We start from the raw sequence: 23,651 nt of genomic DNA on the forward strand, positions 1-23,651 counted from the left end.
CAATGCAGGAGCTGCCCCCTGATGGTCAGTGCACTCCCACAAGGGGAGCGCTGCTCAGCCAGATGCCAGGCTCACAGCTGGCGAGCGCAGCGGAGGTGGCAGGAGCCTCTCCTGCTTCTGTAGCAGTCGGACATCCCCTGAGGGCTCCTGGACTGCGAGAGGGCACAGGCCGGGCTAAGGGGCGTCCCCCGCCCCTGAATGCACGAATTTCGTGCACGGGGCATCTAGTTTTTAATAATTCTGGACCATCTCTGGTGAAGTGCAGAGAGAGGCCTATACACCCCACAGAGAGAGAGCTTGGGATTATATAATAGCAATGGAAAATTATCCCTCAGGGCTTGAATTCTTGGCATCTATCTTCATAGATACTTACTTCTTATATTTCATATTCATCTCTCTTGGACAATAATTCAATATTCTATGTAGATTCCCATGATAGAATTTATTATTGCATAAAACAAAACCAACTTGCCTAGCCAGTGTAGCTCAGTGGTTGATGTGTCAGCCTACACACTGAAAGATCACAGGTTCAATTCCTGGTCATACCTGGGATGCAAGTTTGATCTCTGGCCCCAGTTGAGGCCCATGCAGGAGATGACTGATTGATGTATCTCTCTCACATTAATACTTCTCTTTCTCTCTCTCTCTCTCTTCCTCTCTCTCCCTCTCTCTCTCTTTCTTCCCCTCTCTTTTTGCCTCTCCCTCCCTCTCCTTTCCACTCTCTCTAAAAATCAATGGAAAAAATGTCCTCAGATGAGGATTAATAACAACAACAAAAAAACACACACAACATAATCTATGCCCCTCTCGCTTGAACATGGCCTATGCTGCCACAGCAGCATATGTCGTATTGTCATTCCATGGTGTTCACCACAGGGACCACACCTAGGCAGGTATCCAGGTACAGCTAGTCCATAAGATGGCTATGACATGACGTGGTGCAAAGTGAAGGTGGACCATACTAGATGCTCTGAAATTTGATCTAATAGACTCTGAGATTCTCTGTAGTTGACTGTGAATATTAAGTTGAAAGAATGTTATGAGAGTGTCAGGACTATGAGGAACAATGAAGAGACAGAGCACGGCACAGAAAAATGCAGAGTAGACATAGAATAAGAGAGGAATAGAGTCATAATTCAGAAGAAGCAGTTGCTGTAAGAAAAATCAAATGCGGAAGCTTTGAGAGAAATGGGAGAATGACTTCTGAAGCTGCAAAATTTTATAACAGGCCAAGAATAGATCCAGAGCATAAGTGGAGAGACTAGCTTTTGATAACAGGAGGATTTGTAATAAGATGAACGGAAGATATGATGGGTACAGTTGCAGCTTTGTTTATAAATTTGGAGGGCGAAGAAAGATGAGTTTCCATCTGATGGTTTCTCTTTTCCCTATACACTATGAAGTGAGCCATTGGTTGGGAATGAGTGGTGGGATAAGGGTTACAGGAGGTGTAGGGGAGAGAGGGAGGTACAAAATAGGTGTATGAGGAGGTGGGAAGCAAGTCTAATAGAGAAATATCATAGGCTCACTGGGCACTCCCTTACAGGTAAAGGATTTTGTCAGCTGAGAGAGCAGAGGTGTAGGATTGCCTGAATATGCCAATTTAAGTTTATTCTTTTGGAGTAACTGTTCTTGTGGACTATAGAAAATAAGAAACATGTTGTTATTAATTGTGGTATTTCTAAAATATACACATCTTCTAAGGGATGCCCATACACCCATATGCTATGCAGAAAGAGCAGTGGAAATGTGTCTCCATACTATCTACTGAATAGTTACCCCCTTTAGAAGAAATATACTGCCAGTGCTTGACCACGGAAATAAATTCCTACTGAATGACTGATTTTAATCACTTAATTAACCTGAGGAATCATCTAACCTGCCCCTTTTGTCACATGCACACTAGCCAGGTCATCAACAGAAGGCAAAAGCAGGAGGATTCAGAAAAACTTTGAGACACTGGTCCATCTAGACCATTAGAGTTACTGGAGAACTGTGTTAGGATATGTTACACTCTGCAGTCCTCAAATCTACTGTCCTCAAATCTATCTATGAACTTTCAGTCCTATGAAAATTAATTAAGCCAACAGTGAAAAAAATCAATAAGTTTTAAGTAGATAAAACTGGCTTTTTTTTAATGTTACAGAGAATTTCTTAATATTATTAACATCTTTATCCTCAATTTGAATATGCTCACTTACAAAATCAGATTCTCATTTTTCTTTTTAAAATTAGAATAGTAGGCACTCTTCATATATATTTCTGAAAAATCTCCTTTCTGAGCATTTGTAACAATAAATACTTCTTACCTGAATCATATGAATAAAGTCCCACTTCTGAAGTTCTCTATTCTCCATCACTCTATTTTGATATTCAGATGATGTCTCCTTATGCCAAGCAAACTTTATGTTCTCAAGGTTTGATGACTTGGCTACAAACTCTAAAATACAGAAAAGAGGTGGCACACAATCTATTTTAATTGCAAATGTGCAAATGTGGAACCTATTTCCACTTAGAATTTTAATGCAATCAATGTTATATACATAACAAATATAAAACACAGTTTTCCTTTTTATGTAGCTCTGGAAGACCAGAGAGTTCATCTTGATTTTTTTCTAGTATTAAATGAATTTAGAGATGAAAGAAAGAGTCAATAAGAAATAATTAGGAGGACCCTGATCAAACATAGGTTATATTATCTCAGTATTAATAGGGAATCAACTCATGGGTTTTATCGATGGAAAACTGATATAAAACAGGTGATATGATTTTGTAACCCAGGAGTCAGCAAATATGGTGCATGGACCATATCTGGCCCAGCACCTATTTTTAAATGAACTGCAAGCTAAAAACATACGATTCTAGGAATGACTGGGGCGGGGGGGGGGCGGGGGGAGGTCAACTGGGGAAAAAGGAGACTTATGTAAAACTTTAGACAATAAAAAAACAAAACAACAAAAAAATAAAAACAAATATACGATTCTACTTCCTGACTCCATGCCTCTGTCTTTTATATCTCATGCCATTACACTTTTAAATGACTGAACAAAATCAAAATAAGAATATTATTTTGTTATATGTGAAAAAAATAACAAATTCATATTTTAGTGTTTATAAATGAAGTTTTATTGGAACATATCCACAGTCATTAGTTTATATATTCTCTATGACAGCCTTTGTGCTACTATGGTAGAGTTGATTAGTTGTGACAGATTCTGTGGTCTTCTAAATTTAAAATTTTACAACTTTTTGGCCTTTTTCAGAAAAAGTTTGCAGATTTCTACTATAACCTATTAATCATAAGACCTTTAAGGAGAGAGATTCTGATTAAATACTTCTGAATGAATTAATAACTCCATCTCTAAGAATAAACATCAAAAATAATAATTGATGGCCAGTGAATGGATGGAGAGTCAATAAGTAAAGGACTTTAATTATTCACTGTTCATATTCTGAGGTGTTTATCCCTGCCAAGGAAACAAATTGATTAGGTTCTTCTCCCATTAAGTTTACTAAGAATATACTACAATAACAATGCTGTTAATGATTAAAGGGGCAAATTTGGGATGATAAGCTTTTTGGGACAGAATTTGACATATAGCACCATGGGTTACAGGTACCTTTGTACTTGGCAATTTGTTCAGCACTTGGTTCAACAACTTCATTGTTAATATGAACTCCTGGGAATTGATCCTGCACTTTGGTGAGAATTTGAAGATCAATTTCACCTGGAATACAAGCATAGGAAACAGATCACATTGGTCCAAAAATAAATGATTAAGAATAATTTGAGCTAGTTTATTTGTCTTAGTTTTACTAGGAAAGTCCAGCATGTATAAAGAATAATGCTCAATTGTTTCCCTGCCACATTGTCTATGATGCAGAACAGCTAGATTGTATGTAGTAATAATAATGTAATTTGAGGAGGGCTATGATTGCTATTCATTCATTCATTCACTCATTCATATAACATTTATTCAATATCTATTATTGCATTACATTTAATCTAAGATGCCATTGATCATAGGATATAATCAATCCTTACTTTTGTATCAGTGTCAGAAAAAAACAGTTCATTATAATTTTAAGATATCATTAACTGGAAAATGTATCCCAATTTCACAGATGTTAAAATATAAAAAAAAATATGTACCTTAGAATAAACTAGGCAAGGCAAGAAGCATACCAAAATATATGTTATATGCAACATATGTCAGGTACAAAAAAGGGTACAAAAATATGTCAGACCATGGAAGAGAACCCTGACTGGGCTGAGGTGGGAAGAGGAAAGGAGACAGTGAGGGAGAGGATAGGAAGAGGCCAAAGAGATAAAAAGCTTCATGGAGAAAGACCACTCCTGAGCTCTGTGTTATAGGGTAAGTAGAAGTTAGCCCAGAGATTTCTGGGGAAATGAGGAAGGAACTCCAGGTAGAGAGGACAGGAAGATGGAGGCATGATGAAGGAAGCAGAGCATTATACATGAGACTACTGGCAGTTCAGAGTTCTGAAATATTGGGCAAGGCACAGCCTCCAAGAAAGACATGATACCAGAGAGGTAAATGGATAGGAGGTTTTAGTGCGATTGATATTTAGTCATTAATTCATGCATCAACTATTAATTGATTATTGACTATGTGCCAGACACTGTACTAGGCTCTAGGAAATGATGACAAGAAGAGACACAGATACCTGCCCTGATGAAAATTTAGCCTGTAAATGATTGCAAGAGAGAGATGGTGGTAAGTTGGATGGATTTGAGTCCCAAATTTGTTTTCTTCACTTACTAGGTATATATGACCTTTGGCAATTTGCTTTACCTCTCTAAGCTGTAATTTCCTCAACACAAAAATAGCAATGATGGCACATAACTTATTGGCTGTGAGTGTTACATGAGTCAAGGCATATAAAGCACAGTGCAAGATAGAGGTGGCAACCAATAAATGTTAGCTGTTCGATTTTATTATTATTGAGTTCCTCTTTTTAAAAATATGTCTTCTCTCCCTATTACTGATGCTCCAAATTGAAGTTTTGCACTTTTACTCTCTTAGGTTATGATGTTGACACCTTCACTAAACCAGACCTATGTGCTGACAAGACTAGTGTATTAAAACGATTTTAGTCTTTAATGTTTTGGGATAAATTACATTGACAGAACTTTTTCATGGTTAAATATGGCAGGTGACAAAACCGTAAGTCATGAGACTTGGAGGTCTAAGAGGAAGGGGATGAGTAAGATAAATCAGGAACACAATATGCTAATGTGAGACAGGAAGGGATTATAATGATGTAATAAGAGCCCCAAGTACTGGTAACAGGAGATGGTGGGGAACTTCGGGGAGGAGTGGGATGGAGGCTGAAATGGAGATTGAAGAACCTGTGTGACAGTTTTCTCCAAAGCTGGCCGTACCAACGTGAAACCTTTCATTTCTTCCTTTTCAATTCCAGCTGCCATTTATTGCTCACCTACTATTTATCAAACGTTGTACAGGGACTTTAATTGGAACATCTCGTTTAATCCTGATCACTATACTGTCACAAACTCCACAAGATTATTCCCAACCAGAAAAGGTGCCTTGAGTAATTTGACACTCAGGGGGTATTAGTATGCCTAAAGTTTAAGGCACATTTGGCTAACTCTAAAGTATTTGCTCTAACTATTTAATAATGAGACCAAATACTAAAAGGGCACAGGAAGTTTTTATTCTTCTCCACAGTAACTATTTTTGAAGGGTAAATAAAATAACTAAGGCAAAGGCTGCTAAGAAAAGCTGTAGGCTAATGAGAAACAGAGAGATTCCCATTTGCCCCAAAAGACCAGAAGCCAAAAGTCCTGTTCTTGCCTCTACCACCCTAGTCATATATTTTTAAATTTAAAAAAAATTATCAATTATGAGGACCCCAATTACCACATTTTGAAACTCAGATAGTTGAAATGCAATCATTTTCCCCCTGGGGCTTGATCAGCTCTTCCCCTAAAATGGACCCGGACATTTTGGTACTCTCCAAATTGCAAAATGTATCTAGCATATCCTTAGGGTATGTTCCTATCTTGTCACTTTCCTAACCAGCACAATGATCTGCCACAGTCAGAGCCAGCCAGTACCTTCTCCTAGGGCAGTGGTCGGCAAACTGCGGTTCACGAGACACATGTGGCTCTTTGGCCCCTTGAGTGTGGCTCTTCCACAAAATACCACCTGCGGGTGCGCACCTACAGTGCGATTGAAACTTCATGGCCCATGCGCAGAAGTCCCTTTGGCTCTGTTGACTAATGCGTTTGCCAACCACTGACCTAGGGCAATGATAAAGCACACAATGCAAGAATTACAATTGAGACATAGAAAGCATGGTTCATATAACAACCTCTAGAGTGTGAGCCCACGTGTGGACATGAGCCATCCATGTAGTTACTGTTAGATTCCTAGCAGAAATGAATGAACAACAAGGGGAGATAATGAAACTATTTCCTCTGGAGTTAGCAGATAAAATCCATTTCTGAATTTGTAAGTTCAGGTGACTACATTCCTGCTTGCCAGGGACAGTTCCACTTGATGCTTACTGTGCTAATGCCCTATCTGGATTTATTTCTTATTTTAAGTTGTTTTTATTTCTAAAAAAGCATTATTATTACAATTTTAATTTTGAAAAGAGGTTTTTAAAATAACTGTTTAATATATAGACAAATATAATAAACAACTTGTTTGATAATAAATATTTTTAAAAGTTATAATAACTTTAATTATTTTGCCCACTCCCTCCAATTTTCACTCTTAAAAGTATCCCAAGTTTGACAATAAATAATGTCACCATGCTCATAAGTCAGTGCTGTATTTGTTTCTTATAATGGACTCTATTATTCTTATTATAGATAGATAGATGATAGAGAGATAGAGATAGAGATATAGAGATAGATAGGTAGAGAAAGAAAGAGATCATGTAAGATAATGTATTTATTGGTATCATATCCTTCATAGTTTATTTTCTAGTATCCTTCAAATATAGTACACCATTATACTCCCTTCCTGTATCACATTAGCATATTGTATTCCTGTTTTATCTTCCTCATCCCCTTCCTCTTAGACCTCCAAGTCTCATGATTTATGGCTTTGTCGCCTCCCATATTTAACCATGAAAAAGTTCTGTCAATGTCATTTTATATATGAGCTTATATAAAATGAAGTTCATATATATCATTTTTTGTTTTAAAAATGATATATATGAACTTCTTCCCCAACAAAAAGAGAGTTAATAAAGAGGTAGTTCAAATGTTTTATAAAATTAAAATCTAGTCTAAAAATTTAGCATTTTGTTATATGAATTTTCATGGTACATCACCTATACTGTTTAATATCCATCTAAGCTTTGCTCTTTCCTTCATTCTCCTTCCCTGGCCATCTGCAAGTTTTCCTGTTAAACGTTTCTTTACATTCTCTTTCTCGTCTCTACTAGCAATGCCTTTGTTCAGGCTCAAATAATCTATCTCTTGGAATATTGAGATAATATCCTAAAAATTCAGTCTATGTTTTCTGAACTTTGACTTCCTCAAGCCATCACTACAACAACCATTTAAGACCCCAGCCACCACATTTTGACTCTCAGATAGCTGAAATGCTATCATTTTCCTTCTGCTCAACAAGCTCATCCCTGCTTATAACCTTCTAATGATTAAACAACTGGGTAAAGCCCAAACTTCTTAACTAAGCATAGACCACCCTGCCTGGTTTCTTTTTCTCGTGTCTCACAACTTCATATTTTGAAACTTTTGGCTCCAGAAACCAGATTCCTACATTTCCACCCTTCTCATCCCTTCTTTGCCCCATAGACACCATGCTCTTCCACACTCTCTTTTCCATGCTATCCCCTCTTACAGGATTGTTCTCCCCTTACTTCCTCACTTCATCTGACTAACTCGTATGCATCTTGAGCACTTCCACAAAAGACTGATGCCTTGGTAGTCTTTCCCGTAGAGCCTGGAAGTAGCATCAGAATCCTCAGACAGAAACTACCCATCAGTTGACTGGCGATGGCAACACAGATAAAATGTTCTTGAGTTCCTTGATCTTATTTTATTCGCTAGGGGAGGCTTGATTCCAATGAGTTTCTTAAACAGAATCAAAGACTCTAAAATGGTAGATTGAACAACATCAATCACTGAGAAGTATATGAGGGGTTATCAGACCCTAGAACCATGAACCAGCAGTAAAGAGATTTAAAAAAAAAAAGTAAGAAGACCATTTGTTCTTTCTCAACTGAATCCTTCTGAGCAGGAGCTATAACATTATGAATGTGCTCCAGTATCAGACATTAAGTGCTCTGTAAATGCTTTTAGAGAGCACACAAGCTAAACTAATGTGCCAAAAGAAGGGGGAGAGTAAACTAGAAATAAGTCAATCAAATAATTCAGAAATTCTGAGCAAAATCAGGGGTAAACAAAATAAATGTGGAAGCCAACAGCCTGCTTTTTCATTGTGCATTGCACAACCTTCTGGGAATCTTAAATTTGAGACCCAGAAAACAGCATGTAAGGGAAATAAGGCAATACGTGTTTATTTTATAGTCAGTCTCCTTTCACCGATGATTTCATTAGGCATTGCTTGATCATAATTCTGACAACTGTAGACGACTTATTTTGGACATCCTAAGACTTTAGATATATAATGTCAACAGTTGTCTGTTTTCCCCAAAGATTTGGAACAAAATATACAAAGTTTCTTGTGACAAATGGAAAAATTATAATGATTAAACAAATCTATTCAAATACACCATCCTTCTTTTCTTCCTCTCCCCTTTTCTCCTCCCCTCCCTTCCCTTCCCCTCTCCTCCCCTCACTTCCTTTCTGCTCCTCTTCTCCTCCATTCAGTTTCTCCCCTCTCCCCTTCATGACTACCTAAGCAAACTAATAATTTTGGTGTCTGCACTTTATGATGATGTAACTGATTTTCTCAGTTGATCAATATGTGGAACTTGAGTAAAATTAGAAAGATCTAGACATGCATCAACACCAATCACAATTTTCTATTAGGCTGGATTGTGGATTTTTTTCTGTTCTGTTCATTCCTGTGTTATTTCTATCAAACAGAATATGCTGACTTTTTTTATTTGGAAAGTTAAGTGAAAACTACATTTCAAACTCTCTTTCCTTGAAAATCTCTTTCCTTTGTATCTCCCTTTCTTCAAATCAGCCACAAGTATAGGATGACTTCTCATGTCTCCTTCCTGGGCTATGATGAGTGCTTTGCTTAATTTTTTCAGACACATATTTTTGTGGTTATAATAGTTTGCTTTCATATAAGTCATATTTTAAATGTATCATGTCTATATTTAAAGAGGGGCATAAAATTGACATCCCTGATATAGAATTTATAAAAAAGTTCAAAAACAAGAAAGTGGAGGGATGGGAATTTCATCTTTTAGACAACATTTCTTCAGATCCTGAATTTCAAGTATTATATTTAATGAGATAGCAGAGACATGTAGTTTTTGCTTGGAATTCAAGGTCATCTGATTAAAAATGGAAAAAAATAAAATATTAAAGGCTAAAAAGAGAAAAACTAAATATAGTATTCACCAGAATTACTTCATACAAAAATTTTTATATCTCTACCCCTTAAATTACATATCTATAAATTTGGAATAATATGGTCTATGCTATAGGGTCATTGCAAAGGTTAGAGACATTATATGGAGATAATTTACCACAGTTCATGATATATAGTAATTACTCAATAAGTTGAAGTTATTATACATTAATTCAAGAAATATTTTTGAGCAACTACTGAATGCCAGGTGCTAATCACTGGAGATTTAGCAACAAATAAAGCAGACATAAACATCCAACCTTTAGGGATGGCGTTAAGTCCCATGGAGAAAACCAAGGCAAAAAACAGTGAGAGGAAGCCATGAAGGGGGTCTCTGTGATTTCCCACTGGGTGGTCAAGTACACTTCATGGAAAAGGTGACATTTAAGAGAAATCTGAAAGAGCCTGGGAATGAGGGAAATGAAGATTGCCCTTCCTAAGCGGGAAGCTCCATACTAAAATGACAACTTGGAAAAGCACTCATCGTACATTCATGATAGCTTGTCCTTCTAACTGAGCCTATGCTACATGAATCACAAATCCCAACTTGAGAACCCTGTGGCTTCTCCAAATGAGAAAATCTACAGGTCAAGAAAACAGGGGATTAAAGACTGTCAAGATATCTCCTGCCATTTGATTTCCATCTATTCCTGCTTCATTTCTCATATCAAAATATATGTGAATTCTTCAGATTATCAGCAGGAAAAATTTATTTTATTACATGTTGCATTAAGATGATTATCTTCCTTGTTCCCTCTACTAGAATACAAGCACACACAAAAAATTGTTTCTAGGAAGAAAAATTGCCCAGATAACCTTGTGCTTAGTGATGAAAAATAATTTCAGCTATGGGTTTGCAACCAGTGGGAAAACAATCTGATTTTAAGTTGCAGTGTGAAAGATATAAGATTCTTGACAAGATCACTTCTTTTCCATTCTCTCTCTCTCTCTCTCTCTCTCTCTCTCTCTCTCTCTCTCTCTCTCTCTCTCTCCCGCTCCCCTACACCCTGGTGCCTCAGTGTTGAGGTAGTTCTCTCAGTATGGGAACATGATTGTAGAATATTAAAATAACTGTAGGGTCTCAGGAAGGGGATTACAAATATAAATTCTGAGTCAAAAGTGCATTGCCATTTGCTTTGGTGTGCCTTCTGGCTGTTGGCCCAGGAATAATACTGACTGAATGAATGCTTTGCAACTGCAGGAGGCCTAAGAAAAGCCATGCTATCAAATTGTTTTATGAAATATAAACGTAGAGAAAATGCCCCAAAGGGAGCTGAACACTGAAGTATAGAGATATTAGACAACTCAGAAAAGACTAAATTTTGCCTTAGCTTTTTATTTATAAATTTTAAATAATACGATAGTTGACTGCTACTTCAGCACAAACATAGAGAGATAAATAATATACATATACTATTGTAATATTTCTGTTATATTGAGCTACCCTTAGTGAAGTGCTAACGTTCTCCTATCTTGCTTTCACCAATGATAGGCTTTACAAGAAGAAACTACTTGAACTGACAAAGGTAGTCCCAGGTAATCACGAGTCGGTGACGTCATCAATACCAGTGCGCCTGCGCAGGCTCCGCACTCTCGCGGGCTCTGGTGCACTTTCCACTCTCGCCTCTTGCCCTCAACAACCTTCACCGTCTCTCTCCTGAGCTGCACTCCATTGGCCCTTATCAGTCATTTACACCCCAGTGTGAGTAGAGAGTCTGAGTGCCTGCTGTCCTAGTGGAAGAAGCAGCAGGAACTAATCAACAGAAAACAAGACAGACAGCGGACAACTACTGTCTTTTCGGTCAGCATCACCCCCAGCCTCATCACGGAGGATGGGCTCTGCAGAGATGCTCGGCTTCAACACAGGTGCACTGTTCTTCCAGCATCTGTGCAGGTGTGATAGATACCCTTACTGGTGAGTCAAACGTGGCCGGCCGACGCCAGTTTGTCAGGAAAACGTGTGGGAACAGCGCTTTGGGCCTCAGTCCCAGAGCTAAAGGAGCTGTCAGACGCCAGTGCGTCCACTCCTTACCATCACTCTCATCCCCTGTAACATTATTGGTTTAGTTGGGCTTCTTTTTCCTGCCCTTGGATATGAAATTAATACTATAGAAAACCTGAAACACAGACAAAAGTATAGGTAGAAAATAAATATCTCACTACCAGAGAAAGAAAAAGTTAACGTTTAGTTTATTTCCTAGGTGTTCTTTTATCCTTTGAACAAATAATTTTCTTTAGACTACACATGTGAGTTCATTATGTATATAGATTATTTTTACTTTCTCACTTGTGAGTTATACCACAAATATGTCAAAATGTATGCGAATGTGTTATTTGTAGTGGTGATACTATTTTCTAAATATACGTGCAATAATTGATTTAACTTTTTATAAATGATATAAAACACATGAAAGTATACATTTATATATATAGTTTTCTATAGATAGTTATACTTAGTTTTAAGTTTTTTGCTATTATGAGACAGACAACAAACCATAAAATGTTATGCAAACAATGATCATTTTTTCAAACTTATCCCAAGAACCAGAATTAATGGTTAGAATGAGACCCTTGATCTTTGATTATATGGAAAAACAAAACAAAAAACCCCATCTAAGGTGCCAGCTGCTGAGAAAGGATGCAGGCTGAAGAACTATAGCACATTCTTAGAGGATCCCTGGGGGGCAAGACCAGTCCAGATGCTGGAGCCTGAGAGGCGGGGTCAGGGGTCCCAGAGGAGGTGGGGCCTGGGTAGGTGGGATGCACACAAGTCCAGGAGGAGGGGCTGAAGCGGCGGTTGGTTCTGTGATGGGACAGCAGTGGAGTGGCTATTTACCAAGCATGTCACTATTTTAACAAACAGCATGGCCAGGCCTTTGTGTATTAGAAGATAGTAGAACCGTTCTTGATACACAATGCCACATCACTTTCAGGAACATTTTGTTTCCTTTCATACCCTTTCCTTTTGTTCATGAAAGCTTTCATGTCATTGTAACCTCATCACTATTGCATTATTGGCTTTCTGAATCTTCTCAAATAGTTCTCAGTAAATATCTGAACTTTTCTTCAAATAGTTTTAAAAAATCTTTTATATTAAGTATATTATTAGCAAATACTTTAACATAATTTCCATCAGTTTATTACTGTTAGAAGAGGCTAAGCTGCAGAAGACCCTGGGTGTTGACCCCAAGCTCTATAACCTACCTCCACACCCCTTGTGGCAGGTATTGCTGGGTTCAGTATGCATAAACCGAGGATGACAACAGACCCCCACACCAGGGCTGCATGAGTGTTTGCGTTGAATCAGAAAGTTTTATTCAACAGTATATGTCAAGTGGAAGCCTATTCACTAAGAGACTGTCCCGAACTGGCACAAGAACTGGCAAGATACAAATTTATCTTTCAGCAAAATCAGATAACCACATGCCAGTGGCTTTCAATTACATTTTAAAGAATTAAAACTGCATGAAAAATACTCAAATATCAACAAAAACAAAAAAGAATGTGGATCTCCCTTTTTTTTCCCCTATTTTACCTAAACCAGGCTGTTACTGCACTTATTAATTCTAAGGCTGTATAACTGAGTTTATTTGTTTTTCTAAGTATGTAGTCATTTAATCTGCTAATAATGATAGTTTTCGTCTTCATCTATTCATTATCCCATGTTTTTCTGTTTCCTGTTGAATTAGCCAAAACAATCTTGTTTACTCTGGTTTTAATGACAATGGCTCCAATGTTGTGTAGTAAGTAAGCATCATATTCAGTTGTCTCAAATCTGAAATGTATTTGTCTTTAACCAAAATATTTTCATGTTCACTAGAAAGTTTTACATACAATACAATGAGATAAACTATTTTTTGGTAAAAATAATATGGAAAATAGTTTATTTTTAAATAATATAGTTATGAATGCCTTTATATCCAAGGCCCCAAACTGGTTACCTGAAGTAGACGGTCCTAAATCCTGTTCTATTAGTGAATCACTAGAGTTCATATCCTTCTTAATAATGGAGTAATTGTTAGTATGCTGCACATAAGTAAAACAGCTCTTACTCCTTTTAAGTAATAAGCAATTAAAATGAAGACTAAAAATTGTCTGCATATCTAGAAGTCCTATATAAATTTTACTTCCTTAATTATATCCAAACATGGTCTTAGCCACACCACTCAGGAGAATTGCCCACCTCTTTCTAGAAGGTTATTCACAAGATCATACTTCTTTTTTATTTTTTATTAAAAGCATCTTTAACAGCCTAACCACCCAAGAAACCAGTGCCTAAGTCCCTTCCATAGTGTGTCTGATAAATATTTCTCCAGCCTATGCTGAGATGAAGTTTACAAGTTCATATGTCTATAGGTCTTTACCTCTAAAAATGTGTGCTCTCATTTCTGGACAGGTTTGATCATTAGTAAACTCTAATACTGAACCAAGAAATCTTTCTCTCTTTTACCACTGGCCCTTTAGGGGCAAATATTCTGGAGTTTGATCAGCAGGAAATATTTGAAAATGGTGAAAGGCAGATTCATATTCTTATTTTCTAGGCAAAAATTCCCCCAATTCTCTATATTTCTCCAATTTGCTGATAATAGGTTGTTGACTTACTCTGAATCACTGGAAAGCACTAACCTTTTCTACTTACCACCTCCTGGCTGTGAAAGCTGACATACTGGCTCTTCCAGTTTCTGCCTTAATTATTTGTTTCACTTCTACCAACTCTCTTAGAAAACTAAACCTCTGTGTCACCTTAACATGTCATTTATGAAAAGAGAAAAGATTAATAATTTCATAAGATTAGGTTTTCAAACAGCTGGTGATTATTGAGTACCTAATCTTTCCTTTGCCAAGTCAAAAATTAACATCTATATTGTTTTGTACAATTTCTTGGACTGGACTAAAATCAAGAGACCCGAGTTTTATTCTGTCTTGGTGGCTATTAGTTTTCTTATTTGTAAGTTGAGGATGTTAATGGTCTCTAAACTCTTTATTTTGTAACCCCTGTAGGAATGCTGGTGTCCATATGTTGTAGTACAAGAAAACCACCTAAATTCTGTCAACATAAGTCAGAAAAATTATTAACAACAACAAAAAAATGTTATGCGAGAGTTCAAACCACTTGTGCTTCATATGTGAGTTGCTTCAGTGGATTAAAAGACTATAAACATATGTATATACTATTATGTAGGGTATGGCAATTGAGTTGGTACACAATAGGTTAACAAGAATAGAAGTAGAAAGCTGGATAAAATAAGACTGAGTTATAGTCCTGTCTAACCCTTATAAAACTTTCTGGCATTTGAAGAACTGAACAGTGCAGCAGATAAAATGATTCTCCTTTAAGCAGAGCCCAGAGCAAGGAGAACACATTGCCCACACTGCCTTCTGGAACATTTTGTGAGGCAAAAGTGTATACACTATAAATTAATAGCATTCTTCCTTACCAAAAAGTTTCTTTTTCTTTATGTACCATTTAAACAACACTCTTTAAAGTTGAATAATAATGGACCTATGTTGAGTGGCTTAATTTTAGGAAGCATTAATGTCAAAGATGGACCAAAGAGCATATTCTATGAGACTTAGAATAAATGCAATTGCTCTTAATATCTGAAAAGCAATGCTGATATGAATACTTTGAGACCTTGAATAAGGCAATCTGAGCTGCTCATTGTATTTCATTAAAGCTCACAGGACACGACTTTATACTTCCCAGTTTGACCTCTGTAAAAGCTACATGGTCTGAATTTTTGCCCATGATTTGCTTTTCTCCTGATTTTCTCTCTATTTTTTTTTTGTTTTTGGTTCACATATTTATTTCATACATTTTCCTGTATAATCTATGAATAGCAGTACTACTTATCAATTGTATTTTATTTACATGGATTACTTAAAGGAGACATCAAAATGTTGGGCACTGATTTCCTTTCTTTTGAACTGCTCAGAGTCCTAAGCAGTTATTGCTTGGCTTCTAACCTGAATTTTCAAACATCTCTTCAAATACCTTACATTCTCTCCTAACTGAAACCTTTTTCCACACAAACATCGATCCCTACAGAAGAGTCAGGAGACAGAAAGGGTACGCAAGCACCCCCTGCTTGTGTTTCTGAAAAGGAAATCAAATAGGCCACCAAAGAGCATGAGCATTAAGTGATATAAAAAGCAGCAATTTCACATAGGGAAGTTTTAGTTTGCTTTTTGTACATTTTTCCATTGTGGTGGGGAAAAGTGGTAGCAGCATTATGAATGCAGAAAGGGTATTTGCAACAAAGATATGCAGAATATGATCTGCAGGTGTCAGGTCAACCAAGAGGAGAACATCTAGGAGGTAAAACCAGAGAGGACTATACGCTAAGACTGAGGATAGAACCCTGTAAGATGCATTATGGGAGCTGAGCCAAAGGTACCAGACAGGACCAATGACCTTGTTTGCCAGGGATTAGAGTTCAGTGACTGATTTGGAAGGATACTGAAGCCACAGGATAATGCAAAAGTCTCAGACCCAATGTAGACTGGAACTTCTAAGGAGACCATTTCTCTAAGGCAAGGATAGAAGTTTCTCACCCAGGTTGTTCATCTGCAAGGTGCTTGAAGTTAGGTTATCAGGTGAGCATCTCCCTGTTGGTGTTTGAGCACTCAAACTAACTGAGTGGGGTGTCTTATACCCCGCCAAGCACTGCTCTTTTGTGCCAGGGACATCTAGACCTAGGGATTTTAAATGTATTGCTTTTGATTTCATGGAGCTCACTTCAACAGTGAAAGCTAAGTATCAATAGCTTGAATTTCTCTTGAATTTTTTCTTGTATTTCTGATAAATTTCTTATGAAGAGTGCCCTTAATGGGCACCCATATCATCCCCAAGGCAGTGCCTGTTTTTAATACAATGTTAGGGCTCAGTCAGAAGAACTCCAAGTATTGTTCTCTTTGTTTTGATAAATTCTTTAAATGAGCTCTTATGTGCACCTTTATGTAAGGAATCACTGTGCAGGCCAACTGTTCCTTTCTCTAGATAGCTTATAAGCATCTGGATAAATTTACATTAGAAATTCAATTAACTTTATATTAAAAGGTCAATTAATTTGGCCAAGATAGAGATTGTTTTTAATTACTTTTCCTTGTAGGGCTTCTCTTCTTGTCCAAGTAAAAGTGACACTATCAAATGATAGTATCATTGCCTGTTGGGTGCCTGAAACTCATATGCAAAGCACACTGGAAGTGACTGCCTTGGTTAAATGAATTAACTCTGGGCAATTTATCACTCTTATAATCCTTAGGAATTATCATACCAGTAAGCAATAATGGAATATTTTAGCTCAAACAATTTCTATAAGATCATTCATGGTAATATCCTTTTTTATTTGTCCTTGTTATTTTCTATTTTCTTGGTGAAAGATGATAATAAAGTAAAATTATTTTAAGGGTTAATCCTTATTACATTATATCACAGTGTATTGTATGATAAATGGACAAATATTAACATGAAAAAGTACTGCCTTATTCCATTAGCATATTCTTGGTTATTTTTGTGTTAATATGGGCCAACAATTCACTCTTTCATGTGGTACTAAAACTCTTACACTTAAGAGACTCAAGAGATTACCACTTGTCTCTATGTAACATCCACTTGTTACCAAATGGTAACAAATACTAAATAGTGATTGTTTGAAAAGAAAACAATAAAGAAAGAGAGAGGGAGGGAAGGAGTAATATAGAATAATATATATATATCAGAAAAAAGATGGCGACCGGCAGGAAGGTAGGGAGAGAGAGAGTGTGAGTGAGGAACCCATAGAGGAGAGTGTAGACGTGTGTGGTGTGTGAGTGTGTATGAGCTCGGGTCAGTTAGATTCTGCACGTCTTCCAAGGGGCTCCCTAACTGGGCAGTCCTAGACGGCGGAGCCCCGCGCACAAAGCGGACACTTCTCGGCGGCGGGTGCGGACGCGGAGACCACGCCATCTTGAGAAACAGAGCTGCCTGAGACTCGGATCCTGGCTTCTGACACAAACCAGGACCCTGCAGCCACTGGGGACAGAGAACTGCTATCACAGCTTCAGACCAACAAACAACAAGAATCCAGACTTCCCGGCAGATTTCCGTGAGTCAAAGAGCCTATCCCCCTCCCCGCAGGCGCGCAGATAGCGCCATAGTAACTGATAGACCCGCCCCTCGCCCAAGCTGCCGAGCTTTGCGGAGGGACGCCCTCCCCCTTAGGGAATTTGGCGCGCGCGCGGGAAAGAAGCAGGACAGAAGCAGCTCCCCATTGGGGAAATCTGTCAGAGCGCACAGAGGGCTCCCCTTCTGTGCTCCCCTTCGGGGAATTTGGGGGAGTTTGGCTTGCGGGTCACAGCTCCCCCTTAGGGGAATCTTAGAGCGTGCACAGAGGGGCTTCCCTTTGGGGAATTTGGCGTGCAGGACGGACTCCGCCCCCCTTCCAGGACTCTGGGAGAGTGCACGGAGCCAGCTCACCTTCAAGATTTTAAGAATGTGCGCTCTAGCCGGTTTGGCTCAGTAGAGAGAGCACACACTGGACGCAGCTCCACTTCAGGGAATTTGGCACACCGGACACAGCTGCCTGGGATCACTGACTCACAGCGCATTCACACTAAGAGCCAGCGACCCCAATTGTTGGTGCATGCACACACAGGGACCGTGATTCTCAACGAGAAACCACACAAGGCAACAGAGACTTTGACACTCGAGTCTTGGTGCAGACACAGGGAAACTCTGACTCCTGGCACATCCTAAGCATCTCATTTTCGGCGCATACCAACAGTGTGGTGCAGACAGGGCCCCTGATTCCAAGTGTGCACACGAGACCACACGGAACACTGGGGACACTGACCCTGGGCAAGTCTGGTTCCCACCAACCAAAGGCAGCCACACGTCCAAGTGTCAACGCACTTCAGTGAAACTCGGGTGGAGCGAAGTCCCCACAGTACACGGCCCAGGTCCATGCAAACGGAAGCTTGAGCTTTCTGGTGATAGCCAGAATGGGGAAACGAAATAACTCACAGAGGAAAGAAAATGTGGAGTCGCCAAGAAAGGAGATTAGTGAAACTGAAGCTTGCAACATGACCAAAAAGGAGTTCAGAGTAATGGTCGTGGAATTTATACATCGGATGGATGAGAAAATCAACAACTTATGCAAGAATCAGGAAGAAATGAAAAGTGATATAGCTACAATCAAAAACACCATGGAAAGTTTCAACAGTAGACTACAAGAAGCAGAGGACCGAATTAGTGACTTAGAAGATCAGGTACAGAAACAAGCTCAATCTGAACAGCAATTGGAGAAAAAAATTAAAAAGCAGGAGGAAAGCCTAAGGGAGCTTCGGGACAACATGAAACGAAGTAACATGCGTATAATAGGGCTGCCAGAAGGACAAGAAGAGCAGCAGGGATTAGAAAATCTATTTGAAGAAATAATGACAGAAAACTTCCCGGATATGGGAAAGATGAAAGTTACGCAAGTACAGAGAGTCCCAAGCAGGATCAACCCCAAAAGACCCACACCAAGACATGTCATAATTTCAATGGCAAATATAAATGATAAAGAGAGAATCTTAAAGGCGGCAAGAGAGAGACTGAGAGTTACCTACAAAGGAACACCCATCAGATTGTCAAATGATTACTCAACAGAAACACAACAAGCTAGAAGTGAATGGAAGGAGGTATACAAAGTGTTGCAAAGCAAAGGACTGAATCCAATAATACTATATCCAGCAAAACTATCAATCAAAATTGAAGGGGAAATCAGGAGCTTTGCAGACAAAAAAAGGATCAGGGAGTTTATCACCACCAAACCAGCAATGCAAGAATTGCTAAAGGGAATACTGTAAAAAGAAGAAATAAACAGGTAAGAAGGAATACAGACACAAAAATAGATATGACCACAAACAAATACCTTTCAGTAATAACTTTAAATGTAAACGGACTAAATGCTCCAATCAAAAGACATCGAGTAGCTGAATGGATAAAAAAACACGACCCATATATATGCTGTCTACAAGAGACCCACCTCAGAACAAGAGACTCACACAGATTGAAAGTGAAGGGATGGAAAAATATCTTTCAGTCAAATGAAAATGATAAAAAAGCTGGGGTAGCAATACTTATATCTGACAAAATAGACCTCAAAGTAAATGCCATAACAAGAGATAAGGAAGGCCACTTCATAATACTAAAGGGAGAAATCCAACAAGAAGAAATAATTCTGGTAAACATATACGCTCCCAATATAGGAGCACCCAAATACATAAAAAACTCTTGGAGGATATCAAGGGAGAGATTAATAGCAATACAATCATAGTAGGAGACTTTAATACCCCACTATCACCACTGGACAAATCCTCTAAACAAAAAATCAGCAAAGAAACAGCAATCCTAAATGACTCACTAGACCAGATGGAATTAATTGACATCTTCAGAACATTTCACCCCAAAGCCACAGAATATACATTCTTCTCAAGTGCACATGGGTCATTTTCAAAGATAGACCATATACTGGGTCACAGGCAAAGTCTCTTCAAATTCAAGAAGATAGAAATTATATCAAGCATCTTCTCAGATCACAGTGGCATAAAACTGGAAATCAACTACAATAAAAACAATCCAAAGAAATCAAACACATGGAGACTAAACAGCATGCTATTAAACAAGGACTGGGTCACCAGAGAGATCAAGGAAGAAATAAAAAACATCATGGCAACAAATGACAATGAAAACACAACAATCCAAAATCTATGGGACACAGCGAAAGCAGTCTTGAGAGGGAAGTTCATAGCTCTACAACCCTATTGCAAAAAACAAGAAACAATGGTAATAAATTACTTTACAACTCAAAGAGCTAGAAAAAGAGCAGCAAGAAAAGCCCAGTGTAACCAAAAGGAAGGAAATAACAAAGATCAGAGCGGAGATAAATGACATAGAGACCAAAGAAACAATACAAAAGATCAACAAAACCAAGAGCTGGTTCTTTGAAAGGATAAACAAGATTGATGGACCTCTAGCCAGGCTCACCAAGAAGCAAAGAGAGAGGACCCAAATAAACAAAATCAGAAATGAAAGAGGTGAAATAACAACAGACCCTGCTGAGATACAAAGGATTATTACAAAATACTATGAACAACTCTATTCCAACAAACTGGACAACCTGGAGGAAATGGACATATTCCTAGAAAAATATAACCTTCCAAAAATCAATGAAGAAGAATCTAAACAGCTCAATAGGCCAATAACTATGGACGAAATTGAAGCAGTCATCAAAAAGCTTCCAGCAAACAAAAGCCCAGGGCCTGATGGCTTCACAGGAGAGTTTTACCAAACATTCAAGGAAGAACTAAAACCTATCCTCCTCAGACTATTCCAAAAAATTCAAGTGGAAGGAACACTTCCAAGCTCCTTCTATGAAGCCAGCATCACCCTAATACCAAAACCAGATAAAGACAACACAATGAAAGAGAATTACAGACCAATATCCCTCATGAACATAGATGCCAAAATCCTCAACAAAATTCTAGCAAGTCGGCTCCAGCAGTACATCAGAAAGATCATACACCATGACCAAGTAGGATTTATCCCAGGAATGCAAGGATGGTACAATATCCGCAAATCAATAAACATGATACATCACATAAACAAATTGAAAGATAAAAATCACATAGTCATATCAATTGATGCAGAAAAAGCATTTGACAAAATCCAACACCCTTTCTTGATAAAAACTCTCAACAAGGTGGGAATAGAAGACTCATACCTCAACATAATAAAAGCTATATATGATAAACCCACAGCAAACATCATACTCAATGGACAAAAACTAAAAACATTTCCCCTAAGAACAGGAACAAGACAGGGATGCCCACTCTCACCACTCCTGTTTGACATAGTACTGGAAGTATTAGCCATTGCAATTAGACAAGAAGAAGAAATAAAAGGCATCCAAATTGGAAAAGAACAAGTAAAGCTGTCTTTATTTGCAGACGACATGATATTGTACATAAAAAATCCGAAAGACTCCGTCAAAAACAAATAGACTTAATAAATGAATTCGGCAATGTAGCAGCATACAAAATTAACGCCAAGAAATCTATGGCCTTTCTATACACCAATAGTGAACTTACAGACAGACAGACTAAAAAGGCAATCCCATTTACCATCGCACCAAAAAAATTAAGATACCTAGGAATAAACTTAACTAAGGAGGTAAAAGATCTATACACGGAAAACTACAGGACACTGAAAAAAAGAGATGGAGGAAGACGTAAACAGATGGAAGAACATACCATGTTCATGGATTGGTAGAATCAACATCATTAAAATGTCCATACTACCCAAAGCAATCTATAGATTCAATGCACTCCCCATTAAAATACCAACGGCATATTTCACAGACCTTGAAAGAACTCTCCAAAAATTCATCTGGAATAAAAAAAAGACCCCGAATAGCCACAGCAATCCTGAGAAAGAAGAATAAAGTAGGAGGGATCTCAATACCAGATTTCAAGCTGTATTACAAAGCCACTGTTCTCAAAACAGCCTGGTACTGGCACAAGAACAGACATATAGATCAATGGAACAGAATAGAGAATCCAGATATTGACCCAAACCACTATGCTCAATTAATATTTGACAAAGGAGGCATGAACATACAATGGAATAAAGACAGTCTCTTCAATAAATGGTGTTGGGAAAATTGGACAGATACATGCAAAAAAATGAAGCTTGATCACCAACTTAAGCCATACACAAAAATAAACTCAAAATGGATACAGGACTTAAACATAAGACGGGAAACCATAAAAATACTACAGCAATCCACAGGCAGCAAAATCTCAGACATATGCCAAAAGAAATTCTTCACTGACACTGCCCCTAGGGCAATGGAAGCTAAAGAGAAAATTAACAAATTGGACTACATCAAAATAAAAAGCTTTTTCACAGCAAAAGAAACCATCAACAAAACAACAAGAAGGCCCACTGCATGGGAGAACATATTTGCAAATGGCATCACTGATAAAGGTTTAATCTCCAACATCTACAGGCAGCTTATACAACTTAATAAAAGGAAGATAAATGATCCAATAAAAAAATGGGCAACAGACCTAAATAGAATCTTTTCAAAAGAAGACAGAAGGAAGGCCAAGAGACACATGAAAACATGTTCAACATCACTAATTATCCGAGAGATGCAAATCAAAACAACAATGTGGTACCATCTCACACCTGTCAGAATGGCTATCATCAACAAATCAACAAACGACAAGTGTTGGCGAGGATGCGGAGAAAAAGGAACCCTCGTGCACTGCTGGTGGGAATGCAGACTGGTGCAGCCACTGTGGAGAACAGTATGGAGTTTCCTCAAAAAACTGAAAATGGCACTCGCATTTGACCCAGTAATCCCACTCCTGGGAATATATCCGAAGAAACTAGAAACACCAATCAGAAAGGATATATGCACCCCTATGTTCATAGCAGCACAATTCACCATAGCTAAGATTTGGAAACAGCCTAGGTACCCGTCAGCAGATGACTGAATCAGAAAACTGTTGTACATCTACACAATGGAATACTATGCTGCCATAAAAAAGAAGGAATTCTCATCATTTGCAGCAACCTGGATGGAATTGGAGAACATTATGTTAAGTGAAATAAGCCAGTCAATGAAAGAAAAATACCACATGATCTCACTCATTTATGGATAATAAAGAACATTATAAACTTGAACAAAAAGATAGATACAGAGACAGTAAAGCATCAAACAGACTGTCAAATTACAGGGGGGAGGTTAGGGGGAGGTGGGGGAGATAAGAGATCAATCAAAGGACTTGTATGCATGCATATAAGCATAACCAATGGATGCAAAACTCTGGCGGGTGAGGGCATATATGAGAGTGGGGTGGGGGGGGCAATGGTAAGATATGTACACATATAATACCTTAATAAAAAAATAGAAAAAAAAAAGAATAATATATATGGCTACATCCTATCTAATAATAGACAAATATGCAAATTGACCATACCTCCGACACACTTACAAGCCATGCCCACAAGACACGCCCACCATCCAATCAGAGCGAGTATGC

The 23,651-nt window shown here is 38.1% G+C and overlaps 1 protein-coding gene across 1 annotated transcript in view; it reads right to left on the bottom strand.

The window, feature by feature from the left end:
• Positions 1-23,651, bottom strand: part of HNMT (histamine N-methyltransferase) — a 41,596-nt gene that overhangs the window by 11,207 nt on the left and 6,738 nt on the right. The window contains exons 3-4 of the mRNA XM_079782974.1: positions 3,621-3,728; positions 2,310-2,440 (exon numbers count right to left, since the gene is read on the bottom strand). Of these exons, the coding sequence (XP_079639100.1) occupies positions 2,310-2,440; positions 3,621-3,728 (239 nt within the window). The remainder of the gene's footprint in view (positions 1-2,309; positions 2,441-3,620; positions 3,729-23,651) is intronic.

This window comes from Cnephaeus nilssonii (genome assembly GCF_951640355.1).
Source record: "Cnephaeus nilssonii genome assembly, chromosome: 10".
Lineage (NCBI taxonomy): Eukaryota > Metazoa > Chordata > Mammalia > Chiroptera > Vespertilionidae > Cnephaeus > Cnephaeus nilssonii.